The 25,186-nt window shown below is 33.6% G+C and overlaps 2 protein-coding genes across 10 annotated transcripts in view; one reads left to right on the forward strand and one right to left on the reverse strand.

The window, feature by feature from the left end:
- ATF7IP (activating transcription factor 7 interacting protein) overlaps positions 1–23,371 on the reverse strand; it is a 91,656-nt gene extending 68,285 nt beyond the window's left edge. Inside the window, exons 1-2 of one of the 4 annotated variants that reach the window (XM_072954753.1) lie at positions 7,172–7,491; positions 5,300–5,386 (exon numbers count right to left, since the gene is read on the reverse strand). In XM_072954753.1, the coding sequence (XP_072810854.1) occupies positions 5,300–5,386; positions 7,172–7,188 (104 nt within the window). In that variant the 5' untranslated portion in view covers positions 7,189–7,491. Of the gene's footprint in view, positions 1–5,299; positions 5,387–7,171; positions 7,492–23,216 lie in introns of those variants that run through there. The other 3 variants (XM_072954751.1, XM_072954754.1, XM_031670651.2) reach the window with 3 other exon arrangements.
- Positions 23,372–23,493: 122 nt separating this feature from the next.
- GRIN2B (glutamate ionotropic receptor NMDA type subunit 2B) overlaps positions 23,494–25,186 on the forward strand; it is a 571,331-nt gene continuing 569,638 nt past the window's right edge. For 5 of the 6 annotated variants that reach the window (XM_072954744.1, XM_072954745.1, XM_072954746.1 and 2 more), the window contains exons 1-2: positions 23,494–23,706; positions 24,256–24,345. The gene's annotated coding sequence lies outside the window, so the exon portion shown is untranslated. The remainder of the gene's footprint in view (positions 23,707–24,255; positions 24,346–25,186) is intronic. The other variant, XM_072954748.1, reaches the window with a different exon arrangement.

The raw sequence follows: 25,186 nt of genomic DNA on the forward strand, positions 1-25,186 counted from the left end.
CAGCCAGACTGCAGTTACAGCTAGCTGGCGCCAGTAAGAACAATTTACATAAAGCAGTCCTCATTTCATGACCAAACTAAAGAAGACTGCTGAGTAAACCCTCCCCCATTCGTTCCCCAACAGGCACTGACTGGTTCTAGAATATATCTAGTTATCTATTTACTAATATGATTAAAATCCAGGTAATAAAAGAAAACCAATCTATAACTCTTATATAACTGAAATTATACACCCATCACACCACATTTTTAACCTCCAAGAGATATTCAAAAGCCTTAGTTTATTTGTGGCATAGATGAATATGATTGCATAAATCCAATGACTGCTATTTTTAACCATCATTAAGAATATAAATTATAATTCACATTAGCTAAAAGCTGCCCTCATTCCATTATACAGCTGCCTTTCAAATTTTGTTAAATAATCACTTAAATGGTAAATGATCATTAAATAGATTTGCTCTTAGAACTATACTGCTTTATATTTCACCAAATAATAAGACAAAACATCTTCAGGTATCAATATTATGATGGTTAAATAATTCAACATATTTACCACTAGTTAATACTACTAAAGCATGCACTCAATACCAAAACTCAGGCATATTATATTACAAGTATCTACACAAGAACATATTTTGTATGGCACATTCTTTCTGAAACTAAATCATACACATACTGTTTTAATTGGCCAGATCTGACTGGGCAAGAATTGAGTCATTATCTATGAAGTCCTTTGTTTAATTTATTTTAAGTTACTTCATGAACTACTAATAAATAATTGTATACCTCCATTCCTATTTTTCTATGTATTTTATTAAATATAAACATATTAAATTTCAATTTCCAATAATAAACAAAAAACTAGTTTAATACCACATCTAAAATGGTCATAAAATGGAAAAGAAGTATTTAATAGGCTAACTAGGGATTATCCAAAATACGTTCTTAGTTTTTAATCTTATTTTCAGCTGTCTTAAAACATAGGTCTTAAATTATCCGCATTACACAATAAGGATAATAGGGCTCTAAATTAGGGGAGTGATAAAAGTTATGTATCAATAGGAATTGGTAGACTTCTAATAGGTGGATAATCCTAAGTGCTACCCAGGTTATCTTTGATAAGCAATAATAGATTCCTCAAACAACTATATTCTCCTCTCAGGGTTTCCGCTCCACCAGCAGCAGATGAAGGGACAGGGACAAATACGTAGTAAGATGGTGTAACTTCATTTAGTGTACTTCAGAAGTTACGCCTGGTGGGAGGAAAGGTCTTATATCCAAAGAGCTATTAAAAATCTCAGATTTGGAAATCATCTAAGTATTGCATTCTTCCCAGTTTTAATATTGCTTCTTCCTTCTTTCTTTCTACATCCAACTCTTTGAATAAAAGTACTTGAAAATCAAAGGACCTAAACATTCTTCTATTTTTAAAGCCAAATAAGTTAGAACTGACCCTGAACTAATCCACAGACCACATTTTGAGTTGGGCTCACCTAGCCAGTCATCACCTATCCCACCCTACCCCCAAGCATTCTCAATCTATCAGTATTTTCACATTCTCATATTTTCTTCTGTCTTCCTGTTTCCCCTGCCCCAGTGTAAACTCCCTGAGGGCAAGGGACTTGTATGACAGCCAACAAAACAGTGCTTCGCAAATAATAGGTGCATAATAAATATTTGCTAAATCTGTCGAATCAGTCGATCAATTCACAGTCCATTTTTGTTTTCCCGCTATCATGCTGCGCTAGCACAAATAAGAATTCTTGTTTTGTCCCCTTTGGGTTCTTTAAAGTTTTCAACTTGAGATTTAAACACCTTGCTCTCTGGCATTTTTACCATAAATCAGCCAGGTCCCTAACAATCCCCTCTCCCTAAAGATCCTTTTCTAATGCATCCAGTACCCAATTTTTCCCCAATTTCATAACGACTAAAAAAAGAAACAGAAAGAAAAAAATTTGTGCTGGAGGGAACCTTGTGAAGAAAAAGCAACCATTATTTACTCATCCTTAACTTGTATCACACACTGCACTAGGTACTTTGTATTTGTTATGCTCATTAAAATTCCAGTATCAACTCTGTATAGTACTTTAGCCCCATTTCAAAGGTAAGAAAACTAAAGTTCTGAAAATAGGCAACTTAGCCTCATCCCATAAAAAATAATGCATAAGATCTATTAAGCACTTACTACAAACAGACATTATACTTTGAGCACTATTATACATTTTTCACATAAACTTCTAGTGAACTGAAGAACATGAATTCACCTTGACTTTGATTCCAAAGTTTGTGTTCTTCCCTGACTCCTTATCTAGTCCAACTACCTCCCTCATTTAATGCTCACAGAATGGCATTAAGAGCTTAAATAATTTATCCAAACCATGCAACTACTTAATAGCAACACTAGAATAAAAAATAAGTGTTTCCTGACTTCTAACACTTTTCACTTTGCATACCATGAGACTTGTATATTAGCAAAGGAAATCACCAGGTCAGATGGCTCTGCTGGGCTGTAGTGTCTGGTTTACTTCAGCAGGGAAGGTAGAAGCTCACAGGCTGACACAGAAGCAACTCAGACTTTTTTCTGGTGTTACACTCCCTCTTTCATTAAACTCAAAGATTCACTGAGTCATTAAGCACTGTTTTCATCATTTCCATATTCACACATTAATGACCAATAAACTGTTACAAATTACTAACAGAGAACACTTTGTGAAAGTTCTAACCTGAGCAATTCATTACAAATCCCTTATTTGAATAAACTTTAAACTTTCTCCCAAATCACCTTCTCTTTGGAGAGTGTAATAAGGGGGGAAAGGAGGGGAGTCAGTCAATGTTTCCTGTGCAAATTAACTGTTTTTTCAATTTTTGCTAAAGTTTTCACTCTAACTTGAAAGACATTTTATAAAAGTGAGTAAAATTCTTTTAGCACTTCCCTGGAGTTACCAATGACATAGTATGACATGAATGCTAAGAAGCTGGCTTTTACTCTGGAAAATGTGGAATTCAAATTCACATCAGATCATGATTCTAAACCACCATGTTTCGTGGATCATCAAGGTAGTCTTCACATAGTTATGGTGAATGTTATGCAAACAGAAGCAAAATTTCAACAAAACAAGTATATTAACAGCCTCTGAAATTATCTAGTCTAGTGCATTTAAGAAAACTTTCTTTCAGGAACTTACTCATTTTAAGTGCTAAAACTTCTTAGCTCAATCAATTTAGGCAAAAATCTTTTACAAAGTTTATTTCATTTACCTATACAGTAATCTGAATATCTTGAATATAATGTAACATTTTTTATTCAATATCATCAAGAACATCAAGTTAATAAATACTGATGTCTTTAATACAGTGATAACACTTAAAGAAAAAATAATTTATTACCAATTAAAAGACCTGAAGGTGCTTATGTTTGTAATTGGTATTTTTTTAATTGCTTTGCTTTCAGTCAATCATCACTTTTTGCTGATTATCACTGGCTCTCCTTCAGTCAGCCACCATGGTATTCTAATATAAAAACCAGGACAAGAAAAAGGTTAGCAAAGATGCCATATCTTCTAAAGAATAAACTGACTTTATATATGCTGTCTCTCCTACCAAGTGAAGTCAGCTAGATTTTACTTATGTTTCCTTTCTTCTGGATTAGAAGCTGTATCTTAGATATTAAGAGCTGCCAACAATCTGTCAAGTAAGCAGGATAGGGATTTAAATGGAACAGCTTACAAGGAGCCCAGAAGGTAATGCGAATCAATGAAAAGGAACAGATGTGAGGAATAGGCCCTAACTGAAGGAGACAGTAGATACTCAACTATAGATTATTTTTCCCAAAAATACATTCCTAGCATTGCTCAATCTTCTATATTTCAAAAGATGAGACATGCAGATTTTTGTGTAAAATCTGACAGCTTTAAATGTTAACTAGAGAAATAGGGTAGTGCTTAAAGGATGAAAGAAGTCTGTTGGCTGCCAGTTTGTGGCCACTGAAAGAGAACTATACTGTAAAGATTCGCATTTGTACTGAAATATATAAAACTCTAGGCTCTGAATTCAAAGTCATCTCTTCACAGAAATTATTTTCTCACTACACACTTGGAGAACTCAAACAGACCAGAAATGAAATATTTCTCCCACTCCTCTAATTCTCTAATGAAAACATTCTATATTGGCTTTACTTAATAAATACATCTGCCACTATCCACTACAGCAAAGGATGGCTAATTTATTTAACAGAGTAGGACCCAGCAGTACAAACATGAATATATCATATTACCAAGTGGACATACTAGTGTTAGTTAGTACTTCTTGTTTCTGAGCATGAGTTCCATAAGAAATTTCCCATACTTTCTAAACATACCACATGCTCTGATCTAATCACATTTGATAAAGTATATGACATCTGAAAAGTAAATAAATTGAAGAGAATTCAAATATTACTACAAAAGCAGCATGACAGATATTAGTGGAATATTTCCTTGTGCTATTCAGAAACATTACGTAAACTGATACTCAACATAGCCTTGCCAAATAAATATGACTTTCACCCCATTTTATAGATGAGGAAACAAGAATCAGAAAACAGAATGAGTTGCCCAATATAAGGAAAAGGTAGCAAAACAGAAATTCAGCTCTAGTGGTCAGTGTTCTTTCCTCGACCTCTACATTCCTCTTAAAGGCTTATGCTAGTGAAATGGTTTGTGAAAAAGGTTAAACAAATGGGGAGGACAAGAAGTGACAAAATAATAACATAACATCTAATTATCCAGCACCGGTTTTTCATACCCTCAATTATTCAGCATAATAGCTAGCCTGGAATTCAGCATTGAAAATGTGAAAACTGTCACTAATCCCAAAAGTAACAATCCCAGGTCTGGTTTATGCTTATAGTTGCAAAAATGCAACATGGCACTGAAAAAATTTAATAATAACAATACTATCCTGAGTAACCACAGAGTGTTGATGTTTCCCCATGTATAGGTAACAATCAGTGGGTTCATCTTGTGGAGGAGGGGGTGGATGTAAATTTTACAGTCCACAATAGAATGCAAGAAGAATAGATTATTAAAACTTCCTCGAGGTCCTACTCCGAAGGTTAATATAAGTTGATCAATCATTTCAACCTAGCCAGTTTATCTCTCCAGCAATGAAGAATATCAAACCAAGTAGCTGGCTTGCACTATATGCAATTCTCAAAATACAGTGAGCTGTTCATATCATGAGAGGCAGAAAAAATAAGAGTGATTAGTCACAGCACATACACTTTCCCATGTCACACTCACTCCAGAGCACAACCTTACCGAAATGCGTGATGGACGGAATCTCTCACATACATTGAATTTGTCGCACATATTGGATTTGCTGTTCTTTTTCTTTTTCGGAGAAAGCTCATATATGGATTTACATAAAGAAATGTTCAGATTAGGAGGATCCATTATATCACACAAAATAGTCCCAACAACTTTACATAGTAAGAAGTTAACGAAAGTCAAATAAACATACTACAGCTCATTAAAGAAACTGAGCTAATAATCCCAAATAGATTTTAGGCCACTGACCAAATAAATACTGATTAAGTTAGGGAAAACAATAATTTTGTTAAAAACTAAGAACAAATAAAAACACAATTTTGTAGCAAGGCAATAATTTTAAACTATTAAATTGTGTAAATATACATCTTAATACACTATCTTCATGAAAATTTATAAATCAAAAAAGAACATAAAGAATATATGTTCTAGAATACTTTTCCAAGTGAATTACACAGTCCTTCAGTGCCTGGATTTCTACAAATAAGCAACCACGAGTCTGACACTAATAAAATCATAACTGTCATAAATGATCCAGTTTCAAACTTTTGTTTTCATAACAGTCTAATTGTTCTCATTTTAATAAATAAACTTCTAATTTTAAAATGCTATATATTTACACTATAAAATAACTACACAACAATAAGATACATATCTTTACTGGGGTCCTTCATAAGAATTTAAGGTGCAAAAGTTGCTGTTTTATAAAAGTTGCTGTATTTAGAAAGTTCAAAACTTACTGTTCTATATCACATTAGTCAGGGATATGTTCATAATACTCTAGTGATTAAGCTAGAGGAATGCACTATATTATTTAGAAAAAATTTTAATAAGTACTGTGATTCAAACATCAGTGCTTTAAGTATAACTCACTGTTCTGCTATCTGAAATAATATGTGAATATAAATTTCATTCTCCTACCTTTCTGGGTTACTATGGACTTACAATATCTCAATAAACATTTCTACTTCAGAACAATGTTAGGAAAGCTTTTTTGAAAATTTTGAAACTAAATTTACAAAATTACTGAGTTATTACTTTTAAATATAACACAGGTTTTAACTAAGATAAAATGGATGTTAACAATTAATACCACTTAATTAACTAAAAACTTGAGATTTATTTCTGGCCTCTTGCATTAGAATATATTAGATATAAAGAAAAGGGGTATCCAGACCTAGAAGATATGAACTATTTCTAAATTCAAAATCTGATTCAAAATGCCAATATAAGCAAAAAATAATCAGTATAAAATGCTAGCCCCATCAAAAATGTGAAAGAATTGGATCGCCAGGAGGAGGCAGAATAATGAAAAAGAATTCAAACCCTTGTACAAAACGTCTAACAGTGTTTAAAAAATCTTTTTTATTTCTATAACTGTGATTTACAGCCAGAGAATTAACATTCTTCCCAGAAAGCTACCAAACAATACCTCCAAAACACACACACAAACACACAAAAATGGTAATACTCGTACAAAACAAGCCTTATTTATGGAATCTTTTAAAAACAAAAATCTTTTGAGATAATATATTGTTTTAATTTCTACAAATAAATATCAAATAAGCTAGAATATCCAACATAAAAAAAAAACATTAAGTTAATCAGGGCCAGCAAAGCACTACTGTGGTGATAAAATGTTCTGGCAATGACAGAACATAAGATGGTGAGAAATTACAAGAATTTAACCTTTGACCTCACTATCCTATGTACTGTTTCCATAACAGAGGCTTAAAGGTTCTATCAGCAAACATTTCAACTTCTTAGCAAGAAAGCTCTAAGTTCGCCTTCCTATATAAACTCAGTAAAATGCAAATGTTTTTTAATTAAAATGTTCAGAGAGAAACAGTAACTGGTTCTTACCTCTGGTCCAGATGCATGTGACAAGTCTCCTCAGTGGCATAGTGGCTGCCTAAGCAGCTACAAAGACCAGGCTAGCAGCCATTTTGAGACAGCTGCACTGTCTCAGTTGCACTAAAGTGTAATTAAGATGGCTGCAATGTGCACTCAAGAACTCCCACAGTGAAAATTCAGCTATGTATCAAACAAAGCCCCTCCCACTTTGTCAGTCTGCAGGAAACTGAACACAGACAACAGCTAATGCACACACTGCAACAAACAATGCAGCTACTCAGAACACAGAAAACAGAGAAGGCAGCAAGCCAGTTTTGTAACATAATGCCTGTGAATCCCGACTTGCAATACAGAGTTTGGGCACATCCATATTCCAGAGAGCTTGAAGTCCATGCCACATATTAGCAGTTACAGAGATAGAGCCAAATCACACACAGCAAACATCAGGGAATTCGCTTGAAAGAAAGCCTCCATTTCAGTCCAGAAAAAAAAAAAAAGGAGTAAAATTCTGCTCAAGGCCCTTTTTTTTTCCCCATCTTTAATAGTACTTTTTACATGAAAAGAGTGCCAATTTTTATAATTTCTAGAAAATTAAGTTTTTTAAATCCTGATAGTCAATTTCCATTTACAGATGGCTAATTAAAAAATTTCCCCACAGAATCTAAGCCCCAAAGTGCTCAAATGTAGCAGAATGGTTAAAGCTTGCAATCAAATTTTTGAATCTTGACAATAATTTTAAGTAACTGCTGGGGAGGACTAGAGATATTAGAGATATGATGGCAACAAAGCTTATTTTGACTAACCTGCCATAAAGATAAAAACAATTTCTTCTCTTCTGTAGTCCAGATGGTCACAAAGACATCTCCAGGTGAGTGTTTGGTCCCAGAGCAAATTAAATTTCATGCCCTGGCACAGATCTCCCAACATTTTGACATTAGTGGAAAGCAAATAAAAATAAAGAATGTAGACATCCCCAGGGAAAAAACAAATAGGAAGAACAAAAGGGTAAAATTCAGTCAGAAAGTGGGTGTATTAGCAAGACAAATTTGTCTTAACAGTAGCCTAATCATCAAGAGAAGAACAAAAGCACAGAAAGAACCTGTTTGCTGATAGCTCACATTAGCTAGAAAATCCATCTTTTCCTTGTCTTTTCCTTAATTTACCTTCCTAAAATTTAGCTGCCTTATGCTATCTTGTCTCTACCACTAGATGCAGGTATTTATTAAACCTTGTTAAGGGTGTAAGGGGGTGATAGGGATATAGCAAAAGGGAGATTGGCCCCATAAACTGATGATTGTTCAAGCTGAGTAATGGGCACATGGAGCTCATTATTTCATTCTATTTCTGTTTATATTTGAAATTTTCCACAATAAAAGTTTAAAAAAATACTCCGCTTTTAAAAGGTCCTTATTTATTCTCCATGAGGTAAACTGGACAATGTCTGTAAAAACTACTCTAAGTACAGTATCAGGGAAAAAAAAGTTACATTCGATCCAAGCCACATTAATTCTTCAAAAATATAATGGAGTCTCTGAGTGTGGCTCAAATCTATTCATTAAAAGAAGAGGCTGGTAAACTGAAAAGATTCAATCAGGATACAGACATTCCTATAGCACTACAATGTGACTAAGGTTAATGGGGGGACAAATAGCCAAAACATTTAAAGCTGCCTGATGAACAACTTTGGATATTCAAGAAGCAGATCTTTTGGAAATCTGTTCCACAAAGATTTAAATTATGTAACATACTTTCAAATGTACGCTCCTCCCCCACACTCCCTTAAGCCTCCCCTGTCTTGCCAAATGCGTTTCCAATGTAAATTCTAACTACTTTTTTCTCAGTCTAAGCTTTCCTGGGCAAGCTGAGCTGCTGGCTACTACTATTGGCTATAAGAACTACTTTTCACTCAATTTAGATTTCAAAATAAGAGACATAATCTAAGTTCCCTTATGCCAATCCTCCTCCAGCCACGACAATAATTTTACTATCAATTTAGTATATTTTCTCTATTATCCCAAGGCACATAAGTCAAATCAATAAATATACTGACTGTCCATTTCACACAAGGAATTTAGAAAACAAAGGAATAGGGAAGTACATTAATATCAATCAATCCTTCAGATAAGTTTTCTATACATTATTTAAACTAATTCTCACACTAACACTACAAGGTAGGTTTTATCTTCAATTTGTGACTAAGGAAGCACACTCAGAGATTGAATAATTTCACAGAAGCACTAAGAGCTGAAATATATCCTACTATACTCAGCCTGAGCCCGCTGGAGCTTTCTCCATCCCTTCCCACATTGGTTCTGTTTCTGTGCCTCATGGAAACAATTTAGGAAGGAAAGATAGGCTGTTATTCAGATAACTGGTGCCATTGCCAACATTTCACTTTATCCCAAAGAAACTATTCCAGTTCACCCAATAAATATTATTTATGATTTAACCTAAATTATCTTATCACTGACAATCCTTTCCTTGTTCTCCTTTCTTTCTCCTTAACTAAGCCCAACCCCCAAAGCAAGAGTAATTGCTCTCTCCAGATCTTTTATATATACTATCATCATACTTAGCACATTTCATTACTGATATCTTTATATATGAGTTCTTAAAGGACAGAAATCACATCTTAATTCAATTTCCACTCACTTCCATAGTGAAACATAGTATTTATTTGATCAATAGATGGTGAGTTGAAATTAATTCTCAGTGTTTTCATTTCTACCACAAAAATCGCAGAAAATTCTACATCCTTCAAGAACCTTCAACTTTGGGATCTCCGCTCTTACTTTCTAGGAAGAGGAAGTCAGCTTAGTTTTTATTAGTCTTGACCTAAAAAGCTATGCACTTCAAAACCCAAGATGGAAAAAATATCTTTTGTAGAGCATTTTTCAGTTTTTAAAGGGTTTTTATAGGTACTACATAGGAGCTAATATGTGCTTAAAATAGTTGAACTCTGAGGAATCTATAGGAAATTATAAAAACAAGTATATTATTTACTTTAAAATTTTTTAATATTACTAATAAAGAACACAGCTTGATTATATGATGTCATAGATTGTAAGAAACTTGTTTTAGGTAAGGTCAGTCTTAATAAAACCAATTATTGCTTATTTGTAAAAGCAAACACATTTGGAAGGCATTTCTAATGTTAGGTAAACATTTCCATGATTACTCAATATTTTACCTCTTCCTAAATAAAACTAACACTTTTCACATTAATTTTTTCATTTCATTCTTACAATGACCATGTAAAATGAAAGTGGTATAAGCTCAAATTTTTATGACCAGAGAATGTCATCATCTGCCAGAGGTCACACAAGTAGTAATGAAAAAGAACTATGAGAATTAACTTTAGTCAACTACTACTCTTTTTATATATCATATATCACACTATTAGAAAACTCTGCACATGCAAAATGTTAAAAATTCTGTGGAACCTAAAAATATTTCACTGTCTTGAGTAGAAAGTAAATACTCTTTTCATTTATTTATTTAGCGTACTTTAATTACACAAGTTCCTATCAATATTATACATATTAAAAGAAAAAGTAAAGTTAGAAAGTTATTAAGATGGTAAACTGAAAACACCTAACTTCACTCCCTCAAATTCCACTAAAACTATAGTAAAGGTATTTTTGGAAGGCATAAAGGAGAAAAGTAAAAGGGACAATAACTACAAAGATTCAGTGAGCTGGAAAATAAGCAGAACCACGAGTAACTAACTTAGCAGTTCCCAAAACACCATATTCCAACTTGCCCTGGGGAAAAATTATGAACCAATTTGTTTTACATGGCAGCAACTTCAAAAGACATAGAAACTAGAAGAACTAAGCACTTGGAAATTGGGATAAAGGGAGCAAATAGTAGGACAGTGTGACTAAAAAAGAGTACTAGTGAAAGCTGTTTGTGAAGCAGTAAGACACCTTAGATGCCCTCACCACATTCCACTGAATACCTGCTCTCCCCAATCCTAGCAAAGATCTGAGAACAATATCCACAGTTAAAAATGAGAGCAGCATACCAAAAAGAGAGGGACTGATTGCTCACTGAAGAAAACTTTCTCCATTAATCTCCCAGAATGCTGGTAATCAGATCCTTACTCTCCATGAAAACGGAAGACTACTCTCTAAGGATATTTAACAAGAACAAGACACAAGGCCTTAAGGTCTTGGGAGCTCTCCAAAAATAGCCCACACAGATCAGCCTAGAATGAAGTTCAAAACAGATAAATTAAGATATTCTAAACAACTTTTTAATCTTCCACAACCTATAATACAGTCAGGCAACTAAGAAAAGTCTAACATGGAAGACAGAGACAAAAAAAAAAACCCAAACAAACCCACAATAAAACAACAAAACACAAGCAAAATACTATGCAGGGAGAAAACTTCAAGAATATATTAACATCCACAGATATTAAAAGATGCTGTATTCATGTGTCATGAACAGAATATTACAGTCTGGGAATATGAAATAGAAATTAATGACATGATAGAAAAAAAGTGAAAAATTCAATAGAAGGACCTGATGATAAAGAATCTACCTGAACAAAAAGAAAAAGTTGTAAATAGGAGAGAAAAGAAAATCCGAGTATCCATCAAAAAATTCACAATGGAATGACAGAATGTCAGAAAATATCAACAATGAAATCATGTAAGAGAAACTTCCAGGACTCAAAGGCAAGAGTTGTCAAACTGAAAGGACCTGATGAATGCCAGCAAACAATGATAAACAGATCCATGTTAAGGAATTAAAGTAAAATTTCACAACACTTGAAAACTAATAACAGATTCTACATGCTTCCATTGAGGAAAAAAAAATCAAAAATAAGAATGGCTTCAGATTTCTCAGTAGTAACAGAAGATGATAATGGAAAAGTGCCTTCAAAATTCTAAAAACAAAACAAAGCAAAAAATGATTTCCAACCTAGCCTTCTATACCTAGCCAAACTATCAATTAAGCATAAAAATACAGAATAATTTTCAGACACACATGGTCTCAAAAAACATATTTCCCATATACTCTTTCTCAAAAGCTACCAGAGAATGTGGTCCCCTCCACCTAAGGACAGAGTAAGTCAACAAAAAGACATAGCACAAGGAAAACAAAGGTCCTAAATAGAAGAGGGGTGAGAGAAATCCCTACGATGGTGAATAAAATTCTAAGGATGAAAATGGTGTACTAGATGTAGAGAGCAAGTAGGCCAGACTGGAACAATGAGAATCGTGAAACAAAAAGAGTCAAGATACTTGCTGCCACTGTACCTGAGGGAAAAAAATACGTGTCTTCTAAATAAACATCAAAAGACACTTAGTAAAGGACTGTATGTCAACTATTACTATTACAGGGATGAGACTCATGGATACTGCCATCCTGGTATAAAGTTACCTTCATGGATCAACATCTGTCATAACTGTATCAAGAGAATGGGTCACGATTTCCATAATTCTGTTAGTTCAGTGCAGACAACTTCTTGTAAGTAGATTACTTAACTATAGATTAGTAGAATAAGAAATATTTAGGACTAAATAAAATTACTTAATTGTGGTTATATTTTATTTTTAATGGTCACCTAAGAAAAGCACTCTATTCTTATATCTTTAACCCTCAATTTAAGATATACTTTGCATAAACAATAATTTAAATATCTTGATCCAATACCATCAGCATTCCAGGGGAATAAAATATCCTATGAAAGATCTTAACATATAGATTATAAGTTAGTAAACCACTAGAATACTTTAAGAACAATTCTATGGAAAAGTACTGAATTTACTGGTTGGCCTTGTTTAAAAACTACTTAGAATAAATAAATCTTGTATTAAGTATCATAACTGCATCTCTCTACTTTTTATGAACTAGCTGACATAGTTTCAATAAGAATTTGTTTTCCTTCCTTCCAGGATAAAATTGGGTAAATGTAATTTGTAACCATGACCACAGAGACATGTGACATTTTAAAACAAATCTCTCTTAATTAAATATGACAGGGAACAAGGACTGCATCTCAAATGTAGAAATGATGCCTATTAAGTCTTCATAGGAAATCAGTATAGTATGTCTTTTATAACTTACAGATTCGCAGCTTTAAGAGGAGTAAAGAATATCACTTCCAGACACACAAGGAACACTGACAAATGTGGGAATTTTAAGAGAACCATGATACCCTACAGTTTTAAGTACTATGAGTGAAAAGTCATTGAGATAAATTTGATGGCTATTGGTTCCTAATCTTGTAATTAAGCAAATTAGTAAATTATTATTATTATTATTATTGCTATTATTATTATTATTATTATTATTATAATATCCAGACAGAAGTTAACTCTTACCTCATATCAACTGGATATATAGTTTTGTTAAGTAGACAAAGGGAAGCCTTTCTATATTTATCAATACCTCATTAGATAAATAAAACATCAAAATAAAATAAAGAATGAGAAAATTATTAAACAAACTTATGCAGTCAAATCTGTGCCTTAAAAGGCAGAAACTTGGCCACAAGAAAGGGGTATGGAAGAAAACTGACACTTTGTTTTGTCTCAATTTTAAGTGAGCATGTCCAGCAAGTTCCATAGCTGAAGGGTAAATAAGGGGTAACGGATCACATTGCAGTCTGACATTAAAAAAAGAAAATAGGATAAATCTACATGAATCTAGTCCCCAAAATAAATTATTTCATCTCTAACTTTGGCAATAATGACAGTCTGAAGAAATATGACAAACCTTGAAGATAAATAATTAATGTGAGAAAATGGCTGCTTTTTCACCATGATAAGCCTGAGTGAATTTAGTAATCTCAAAGGGCTTTTAGTCTTTAAACACTCTGGTGTTTTTGTTTTTGTTTCTTAATTTAATGACTCAGTCATAAAGTTGGACTCTCTCATGGACCTTCGCAAGTAAACTACTTTCCTAAATGCATATTTTCTCGACCAGTGAGTGGTACTATCAAACCTACTTTTCTAAATTACTTTTTAGATGCACTTAAATTCTAGTTTCCATAAGCAAGAATACTGTCATTTTCTATATATCACCATGCACTGCAGGGCTCCCTATAGATGCACATAGCTGCTTCTTAGTAAACATTCATGCCTTACTAATAGATTTATCAACTGATTGAAGCCAGAGACAAAAATGTGTCAGGAACAAATGCTAAGCATTTTATATAACTAATCTCATTTAATCCTCAAAATAACCCTACCAGGTAGGCAGTATCACCATTTTATATGTAAGAAGTGCTGCTGGAAGACACTAGTTGGCCAGGTTCCAGTACATAATAACTATACTCTCCACTTCATTATATTACTAACTGGTTTTAGGAAAATTTTTGCCTTTTCTTTTCCTCTTTCTTAATTTGCTTGTGTGTTTCTATCTTTCAGCTTTTATTATCACTTAAAATAAGTTTGATAGGGAAAGAGAATTACACGAACACCACAAAATAATTAAGTCATTCCATCTTGTCATTCAACCCTTATTAATCTGCATACATATATCCTTCAGAGTTATATTTTAGGAACTTATTAATAGGTAAGCAATGGTGGTTTCTTAATTTTCTTCTATTTCTTACTGAGACTGAAGAATTTTTTCCAAAAGTTGTTTCACTGTTTATAATTTTCCATATGTAAAGTGCCTGACAAATCTTTTGACAATTTATCCAGTGGGTGCTTGGTTAAGTAAATCTCACCGTTAATTATGCAAAAAAAAAAAAGAGTTCTGACATCTGTGGATTATCATGAGTTAAATGAAAGGTGCTAGAACATCTTACTCCCCTATCCCATTTTTTTTTTGCACCTCCACCTAAAACAAAGGAGTTCTATTCTTTCAATAAGCAAATATTTACTGAATATTAAGTTAGGCATTGTGGAAAGCATCTTTATACTTTCAACATGGTCTTACTGTACCTAAGGGATTTGTCTTTATAAAATGTGACATTTGTCATGTACAACAATAAGATAAAATTCCTAATTGCAGGAAGCTTATAAAGTACCACACAAATGACTAAAAACACAAAAGTTGAAAAGAATAAATCCTTTAAAAGAGATAAAAAGTAAAGCGAAGTAAAAAGAGAAATTTGAGAACTTACAGTTGAGGATAAAAATATCCTTTATTAGGCACATTATGTAGGTAGGCACATGGCAGCAAAGACTCTATTTACAAAAATCAAGGATTTATATCAGAGAATGTTCTCCTAAACATACTACCTTTTTTCCTACCCATCTCTGAGATTTTAATACCTTTTTTATTCCCTTTACCAAGAATATCCTTCTAATTCATCCTTCAAAATTCAACTCCTCTAAGGTTTCCTTGATCTTCCCCCAATACAGTCCCACTTCCTGTGCCTTACACAAATATCCATTGTTTCACTTAGCATCTACAGAGAGCTATTTTTAATTATTTACTTATTAATCAGATAAGTTTTACCTGAATGCAAAGAATTTATGACCATAATTTTTTTACCTGTGTATATTACAAGGCCCTCAAAAATCACATTTGCCATCTGAAAAAGTATAATTTATACATATAGTTGTAAATAAAGAAAAATAGACTCTGGATAAGATAATGCAAACATAAAATCAACTTTGAGACTAAAAAAAGCAGTTCAAACAATTGTCACTGAGAGTTTACCTATAGTCCTTCATCCTTTTTAAAGTAAGTTAACTGGCAAGATTCAAAAATACTACACTTAGTTCTCAAACTAATCTTGATTTAATATGTTTTCAAAAGCAAGTAGAAAAGGAAAGAATTCTACCTAGCAAGGTAAATATTTATCATTAGAACCTCAGTTATCAATCATGACCATAAAGCTCGCAAAATTCTATTTCAAAGGAAGATACACAATTATGACTGGATCTAACTCTTAAAACAGAAAATCAATTTTCAATATCAAATTATGAATTAATTAGACCATGTCTCCAGCTTCCTTTTGCAGCAGAAAATGCTAGCTGTTCTCTAACGTCCATTTCTCTTCTTTTATAAAATTTCTAATTGTAGCTGAGCATGTTTGTCCAGCTAGATAACACATTTCCCAACATTCCCTTCCCAGAGCAGTACATTCCAGTGACTAAATTCTCATCCATAAAACACGAGTCAAAGTGATATGTGCCACTTCCAGATGATGCTCCCAAAGAATCGGCACTCCCACTGTTCCTTCTCCCTTGCCCCTGGCTGGTGAAAGCAGCCATGTTCAACCGAGAAACCATCTTCAGCATATGAAAACGAAATATTAAGCCGAAGTCACTTATAAACCTGAAGAGTTTCCCTCTGTATTAATATAAAAGGAAAATAAACACTTGTTATCATTAACAGTAACAGAATTTCTCAGAGCAGTTTAGCCTTTACAGTAATCCAAACAGCTCCTGACATGTACCAACTAAAGGAAACAAAAGGAGTTTAAAAAGTCTACTTTGCATTCTTTTCCCCATTTCTTCCTTTTCTTAGGATATTTAATCTAATAAAGGTAACAGAGCATGTACACTCCTAAGCTGGAAAGTCTTCATTAAAAATGAGCTGAAGCAGTCAAGTCATTCATTATTGTTTCACCAATCTCTTTTTCTTTTGCTTCTGGCCCTCAAAACAGCAGAATCTCTTCCTACTTTCTAACTTCCACACATTATCTTTGAGAATTACTGACTGAAAGAGAGATCCTTTTACAGGTCTGGAAGTTCTGACAATCACTATTCTGATATACAATTCAAATTTCTTATTAGAATATAAAAATGTCATACATATAATTCTTGGGTACCTACCAAGACAATAGTTTCCCAAAGTAAAACAGGACTATACAAATAACAAAGAAAGGGGGAAAAGGATTATGTACTTAGACATAATGACACCACTACCACATCATCCTACAAGGGGCTCTCTCTTCCAGACTAAAAGGTATATAGTTGTTATTCCTAGTTATTAGATACAAAATAACACAAAGCTTTTTTTTATAGTATTCTAAACAATTTTTAAAAATTACAGACATGAATAAGTGCATATTTCTGATGGAAAGTTAATAGGTCATCTTCATTTCCCTGACATTCATGTTATATAGGTCCAATTATAAAGAGTCTCAGGAAGGCACTGCCAACTGTACTCTTAGGTCGGCCACACTTTCTGGAAGGTTACCAAGGAGATGCCTGAGTCATTCTCTTAAAGACTCAAAAACCCAAAGATCAAAATTCAAAACTGAAATTTTTGTATAAGTAAGCACTAGTGCCCTGGTCTTCTCATTCTGCAAAACTTAAAAAACTGAAAACACTACCCATCACTCATACTGTCTCTAACACAAAATGGATTACACCTTACAACTTGAAGCATATATAACAAAGTTTAATTTTGTGGAATTTACTTTTCTGTTTTGGAAAAAAACTAAAATGACAGGGGGGGAAAAAAGCACTGATTTACTCTGTAGACTGTAGGACAATCTGAGAAAGAACACTGAGGAGTAATTTTTAGTCTTGGGTTCTCCAAAGAACATAACAAGGTCAAAAGGGCAAGAATTTTAAAAGAGACACTCTACTAATAGATAAGGAATTTCTAGGTACTCTTTGAAACTGAGATGGACAATGCTCCCCAGAGCTACTTGATATTTTTATAAACCACTGTTAAAACATCACCGAATTTTTATCTATAACATACCCCACAACTGTTAGGAATTCAGAAGAAAGAACTTTATTCTCAAACCTCCTTCTACATGCAACTCCCTTGAAAACCTGGTTTGCCAATGTATGAATTTTCCATATACCTCAAAACTTAAAAACAAAAATTATAATAGAAATATTTCTGAACCAAATCATACACCTCTTTGCCTTCTTAAACAAATAAAACCTATTTAAATATTCTCTACAATTCAGAATCATTAATAAGATCATCAATTACCATAATGAACATGCTATAAATACTGAGTTGACTCCAGGAATGATTCTCAAACCAAATAACCCCAAAACTAAGTTTTTAAATTCTTCTTCTAACACTTGAAATTTGACCCCTCTTCAACTATCGAGATGCTAGCCATCATTTCTTGCCCCAATCATATGCATTTTTCTTGTAGCATTTCTCCTGTCCCAATATGCTACTTCGTATCTATTATAATCTGCAAAAACAAGTATTGATATGTCAGAACTAGAAAAAGTTCTCAGGTAAGGGCAAAATTCATATACAAAAAAATAAAATATGCAAACTTTTATAAGTGGATTCACTCAAAAAAGATCCAAAGACAAAAAAATTTCTGAAAATGGAAGAAATGGAAAAGGAAGACAATGCTAAAGAAAAGCCAATAATATCTTAACATTCGATTTCTATTTCTTAGATTTATTTTTATAAAGCCATTAATATTTAACCATTTGATTTCTATCTTTGCTTCCTTGATTTCTTCTTTACATGCCTCCACCAATTTTCAAGTTTAACTAGTTCAATACCAATATTTTGGCAATAACCTGACATTCTTTCTTGAACCTATTATGAAAATGATTTTTTAAAAAGCAGAATTATAACTGAAATACAATACTAATAACCAAGATTATACTTTTCACTGCAATCAGCACAAAGGATAGATTTAATAGAAAATGAGTTTACACTAATAATTAGGAAAAACATCCTTATGAGAAAAATATTTAATGTTACCAAAGAAACTAAAACCAAAAATTTTTACCTTTATTAGATAGTATTTATTAGGCTCCATCCTGACCAGAAAATGATTTGAAAAACTTTTCAAAATTCCTCCACTAAAAAAAAAAGTCTGTTAAAAAAAGTAAAACAATTTTGGTTTCAAATATTATAGAATACGTTATCTTGGCAACCTATTTTTCTCACTTCCAACTTCATACATGCTCTGTTTTCATGTCATTATGTCCCAAAGCAGATTAAAAATGGAAATGTAGACCTAGATCCTCTACCATAACATCCCTATTAACATTAATATCAGTATTGGGAAACTAGTAAAATAACACCTTAAGAAAATGTAACTGGTACCACAATTTTTCCCACAGTTCCTAAAAACAGTACATTTTTGTGGGAGCTACAAGAAACGCATCATATTCATGAATAAAAACAACCTAACAGTATAAAGATGTAAACTCATTCTAATTTAGGTTTTTTGGGAGGTGGGGGTAATTATGTTTACTTACTTATTTTCATTTTTAATGGAAGTACTGGGGATTGAATCCAGGATCTCATGCATGCTAAGCACTGCACTCTACCACTGAGCTATACCCTACCCCCTAACTTAGGTTTAATGAAATTCTAAACAAAACTTCAAATAGTTGACTTTTTTAAAATATTGCCAAATATATTGCAAAAGCAGAGAAAACTAGTTTAGAAAATTGTGAAAAGGAATTCTATGTACTGCCCCTCTATATGTTTATATAGTCTATAACACTATAGCAAATAAAACTGCAGGACTTCTATATAAGTAATGCCCAGTTACAGTGGTCATTAACATGCTTTTAGACTTTATATTACATATTCCTGTGAGAAGTTGATAAAAACTAACCCTCTGGCCAGAAAAACATCCACATATGCACACTCATAAAACTGTGTTAATCAAGGAATCCACCGAACCTTTAAAGCCTATCTATAAAACCCCCAAAAGCCAATGGGCCTCAAGTTAAATATCCTTAGAAAATGAAACAGAACTGATAGCTCAAACTGATGATCAAAAGAAGCAACTCAAAGCAATAAGAAATGGATCATCAACATAAAATTCTAAGGAAGATACACATTTGGAAAAGACAGAAACTAGCAATCCATCTTTACACAATATCAAAATAAACTCCACAGAGATTAAAAGGTCCTTTTAAAGGGAATTAAACCATTAGAAAAAATAAACAAAACAGATGAACATTTAGTTCATCTTACAACAGGTAGTTCTTTTTTTTTTTAATGCAGAGAAGTCCTAGGAGAAATCACAAATGAAAAAGCAGTGCATTTGACTACATAAAAATGTAACAATTCTGAATATATAAAACCAAAGGCAATTTTTAAAAAATTTAACCAAATAAACCTGTAAAAATATGAAAAGCAAAAGGCTAATAGCCATATAGCTGTTAGAAAGAAAAACATTAACATTCACCACACAAAATAACCTCAAACAGCAAAGTCACAAAAAATAAGAAAGTTGCATGTATATTAAAAAGTTCAACTTCACTAGTTATCAGAAAACAAAAGTTAATGAGCTACTATTTCTCGACCATCAAATTGATGGTAGTATGGAAAGTGCTTTTTTTAAAACTGAGTTCTTACCAATTTTGTAAATTACTTTAAAAGCCCTTTGAAACAGTAATTTCGAAGAAATATTACGAAATGCAGATCATAACTCATGTACAAGGATATTCATTGTAGCATAATTTGTAATAGAGAAATGGGCAACAAAAATGGTCAATAAAAAAGAAAGGTTTAGTAAGTCTCAGTACATTCTTAATAAGATAACAATATTATGCAGCCATTCAAAATGTATTTCAAGAATATTTAATAATTTGGGATATTTTCAGAAAATAAGTATTACATAATCATTAAGAAACATATTTCGAAAGAATAATAAAATGGATAAATATCCACAATATAATACTAAGTTAAAGGGGCAGGAATAAAATTATGATCCAAACAATAAACCAATTGATCAATCAATAAATAGAAAAAAAAGTCACAAAATACACCAAATCATGTAGTGTGTTTATTTCTAATTAGTTTTCAACATTTTACAAATGTGCTCTAATGAATAACTAAAAAAAAAGTTTAAAATATATATATATATCATATTCAAATCACAATTTAAAGAAAAAAGAAATTTTAATGACTTTTGTCTAATCTTTGAAATTATGAATTATTCAAACCTTTTTCCCTAAACCAAATTTTATGTTTAAAATTTACAAATTTAAAGATTTTAAATGACCTCCAGTAACTCAATATCCATTCCCTAACCTAGTCTTAATATTTATATATGCTACATGTGTCAAAATTTTGTTATATCGTAACTACTAAACTAAAATTCTAAAACACGTTTGTTATTGAGAGTACCAATGAACAAACAGTAGATGTTCAGACAATTCATTAATGTTAGTTTTATGTTTACAGAACTATACTTGCTTTTCTAACAAATGTGGCAGCAAAATTGTCCTACCAATACATATTTACATAGTACATTATATTCTTCAGTTTTTTCAAGTGCCTCTGATGATCTGCAACATTAACCTAAAGGGCAATCATTTGTACATGCAAATAAAAACATAAGCTTAAATATATAAACCAAAATATTTCACTTTTCTGGAAGTGCAGTTCAAAGTGCCCTATACCCTATGGTCAAATTTCTTTTCTTAACCTAAATATGTATGTGTATACATATACACACATGCACACACAGATACAGAAAATGCAACATATTTCCAACTCTAAAACACCTGTAATAATGTCTAGAGGGTGGAGGTGCTGGGTAACCACCCAGAATCATAAAGGGAAAAGATTACACAACTGCCCTCTAAATAGATTTCTGTGTAGAAGATTTCAGAGGTCCAGAAATTATATCAACAACAAATTCTCTGCTGAGAAAAAATGAATTGTTTCTATCACTGCATTCTATTTCCTAAGTGATGTCATTTTTTAAAAAATCCACCAACCAAAAATATTTCCTTCAATTACACCTACTTAATACTTAACGGTACTTGTAAGCAATAAAATCTCTAAACCAGCCAAAATTATAAAGCCACAGCCGCTTTTCCACTTGACAGGTGACTGACTTAAACCTAGAGCTAAATAACCAACCAAGAAAACAACTGTTGTATATACAAACCACAGATGAAGTTTATGACAACCAATCACAAGTTTTCAGCCCAGATGCACAATGGCAGAATTATAACAAATTATAACAAATGCATAAAATGTCTCCTAGAGGTCTGTTTATATAAGATTTAAATAAAGTGACTATCATTTTAAACTAAAATTATCAGTAGCATACTTACAACTACCTTTTTAAAAAAAACTAAACCAGGAACACACAATTTAAAAAATATAACACAACTGTATCTTATACACATGCATATATGGCAGTTTTTTAATCAACTGACTCTTTTATTGATGGTTGACGATTTCCTCATAAAGGCCTCAGTGTAATTGTGAGTTCTTTGTAGAAGTCTTCATCAGAAAAATTCACCAAGTTTGTGTTATATTTTACATCTCATTACAAAATGCTAAGAAAATGAGTTAAAAAGTCAGAGTAATGAAAATAATCTAACTGAAGCAATAACAGACATGTGATGAAAGACAGAAAAAACGTAAAACTCAGATGCAAGTAAGATCAGAGGTACACACTGATTAAAATTAAAACTCACTGAGAATCAATTATTTTAAAAAATAATAAAAAGCCAAGGAGACGGAGATTTCTTCTCAAACAACATTATATAGGTTCTTCCACTGCTCCCTGCCCCTCAATATTTCCAAAACTCAAATTGTTTTAACTTTGAAAACATTTCATAACAGAACTGGTAAAAATAGGGTTAAAAATGTATTTGCAAACATGCAGTTCAAATAAATGCACTTCCCGTGAGAACACCACTAGGTGCTGATCTTTATCTCCCTAAATATAAACTTGAATCCAGCAATACCCTAAAAGTGAAATTAAAATCGAGAACCACAAGTGGACAATCACTTTTACAGAAAATTAAGTCGACAGCTTCTCAGGGAATACAGGAAAAGAGTCTGAGGTCGCTACAGGTATACAACATAAAAGAAACATTTTCCTTGAAAAATGTGGGAATTTTAGGGTAACAAAATGAAACCCCTCAAGAATGAGTAAAATTAAATCTAGAACCCGAATGGCGTCCAACAAGAACATTAGATCTTGAAAATGAATATTGCGCTTGCGCAGCCACCGCCCCGCCAGCTGCACAACTGCAGCTAGAGCCCGACCCCGCAAGATCACGTGCTCCCATGCAGCGCCCGCCCGCAGCTCCGCAACCGCGCAGGCGCAAACACAACTCCCGCAGCCGCCATAATGCAGTCTTGACTCCTCAGAAATACAATAGTAATTTAAGAAAATGTGGTTATAACACCCCTTGGGACTCACATATACCTTTTGGGGCGGGAGATGAGGGAGGGGGAACCAAGTTCCTTCCTACAGCGCCGTCCCGCGCAGCCGTCCCCGCCGCCGCCGCCTCACTCGCGCGCTTCAGCCGCCGCGCCGCCGCTGCCGCCGCTGCCGCCGCCGCCGCCTCCGCAGATTCAAAAACAAACCCGCTTCTCCCTTGCACGCGCCGGGGCCGTTATGCAAATTACTGTAGGCGGGACTCGGTGGTCGTACTATTGGCCACGCCCACTGCGCTTTCAACCAATAGGTTCACGGACTGGCCGGTCCCCATGCAAATCTTCTGGTTTTTTATTTGAATGAGAAAAATTGGCCCCGCCTCCTGCCGTGGAAAAGAGAAGGAAGTCTGAGGTGGTGGCGCTGCGCCTCTCGGTTGCGGCGCGAGGTGTGCTTTCTGAGTGGAGCTTTGCTCAGCCAGTGAGTAGCACTTTGTGAGCGCCCTCTATGAGCCTCAGGAAAGACGGAAGGAAGGAAATAGGTGGGTGAAAGTTAAAAAGCTGAGGGAAAGATTTTCGAAAAAGGCTGGAGCGTGTGGATTTGCTTTATCATTTATATTAAAAACTCACAAAATATACTTTAAATTGCGTTAAGTCATGAGGGGAGGGCGCAAACACATCTCGTCCCTTCAGTCGCTCTGCGCCAGAGCAAGCTCTTCCAGTCATACCCTTTCTTCGGAATTCGTATTCCTGCTGTTCAGTTTTAATATTGGGAGCCAACCCCTAATGCAGTGCACAGGGTGTGGTGAAGACGCTGCCGCTCTGTTTGGTGGGAGACCCGGGTTCCCCGTCCGAGTACTCCTGCTTCCTAGACTGGTCCTTGGAATAAGTGTGTTACTCAGTTTTCTCATCTCTAAAATGGTGACAGTGCCTGTCTTTCAAGTCGGTTCCGAGGGCTAAGTGATAGGACACAAGTAAATGTGTTTTGCAAAGCAAAAGCGGCTTGACAAATAGATGATGAGGTTTGGTTGTTATTGTTTCTAAATATAATTTTTCCCTTCAATTAATCTATTCATTAAATATTTATTTAGCAATTCCTGTGCTCCAGACCTATACTAGGTGCCTGTCCTCAAGAAATCTATCCTGCAGTGGTGGAGACAGGACAGAAACAGGAAATGTTTGTAAGTAATAAGAAATTAGTGCAGGGTGGTTAATACTTATTTTTATAATTTGGTTCTTTCAATTTAGTTAAAATACTGTGCGGTTTTTAGAGGATCACCTAATCCAGGCTTGGAGAATAAGTAATACCTTCCTAAAGAGGTCATCTCTATCTTAAGAAGTGATTTCTTGCCTAAAAACTGGACTTCATTGTGAGAGCAATGACGAATCACTTAAAAGGTTTTAAGTTTGGAAATTACACAGTTAGATTTGCATTGCTTAATTGCTAAGCTTCATAAATTCCCTAGCATAGAACATAGTACGTGGGTGCTCAATAAACTACAGATAGAGGCTCTATTATAACAAATAATGTATCATAATTTATTTAGTACATAGTGCTTAATATAAAATAGATGCTCAGTAAGTTATAAATAATATTAATACTGAAAGTTCCATTCTGTAATAAGAGAAATAGGTTTGGAATAATACAGTAATAGATAGAGTTTATTAAGTTTGGCTTCTGTAAGCAAATAAAAAGGAATTATTTTTATAATAGTTCACTCTCAAACATCTTGGCTAATGGCAAAGGGAAAATAATTCATCATTAACTCACCAACTGATCAGTTTCCTTAGATACGCTCATACTCTAGACTTGCCTCCCTAAAACTCCAATTAGACAGTTTTATTATATTTGAATCTCCCCAAAGGTCCTCAAGTACACATTTCCAGTCTCATTCTACCTCCTGATTGAGCTAACCAATCATTCAAAGTTTCATTCAACAAGTGCAGTCTTTGTTATTTACTCACACACTATTCTAAGCACTAGAGATGCCCAGAGGAAATGACATTGCCTCTAACAGAGAA

Source organism: Vicugna pacos, chromosome 34, assembly GCF_048564905.1.
Source record: "Vicugna pacos chromosome 34, VicPac4, whole genome shotgun sequence".
In the NCBI taxonomy this organism is placed as follows: Eukaryota; Metazoa; Chordata; class Mammalia; order Artiodactyla; family Camelidae; genus Vicugna; species Vicugna pacos.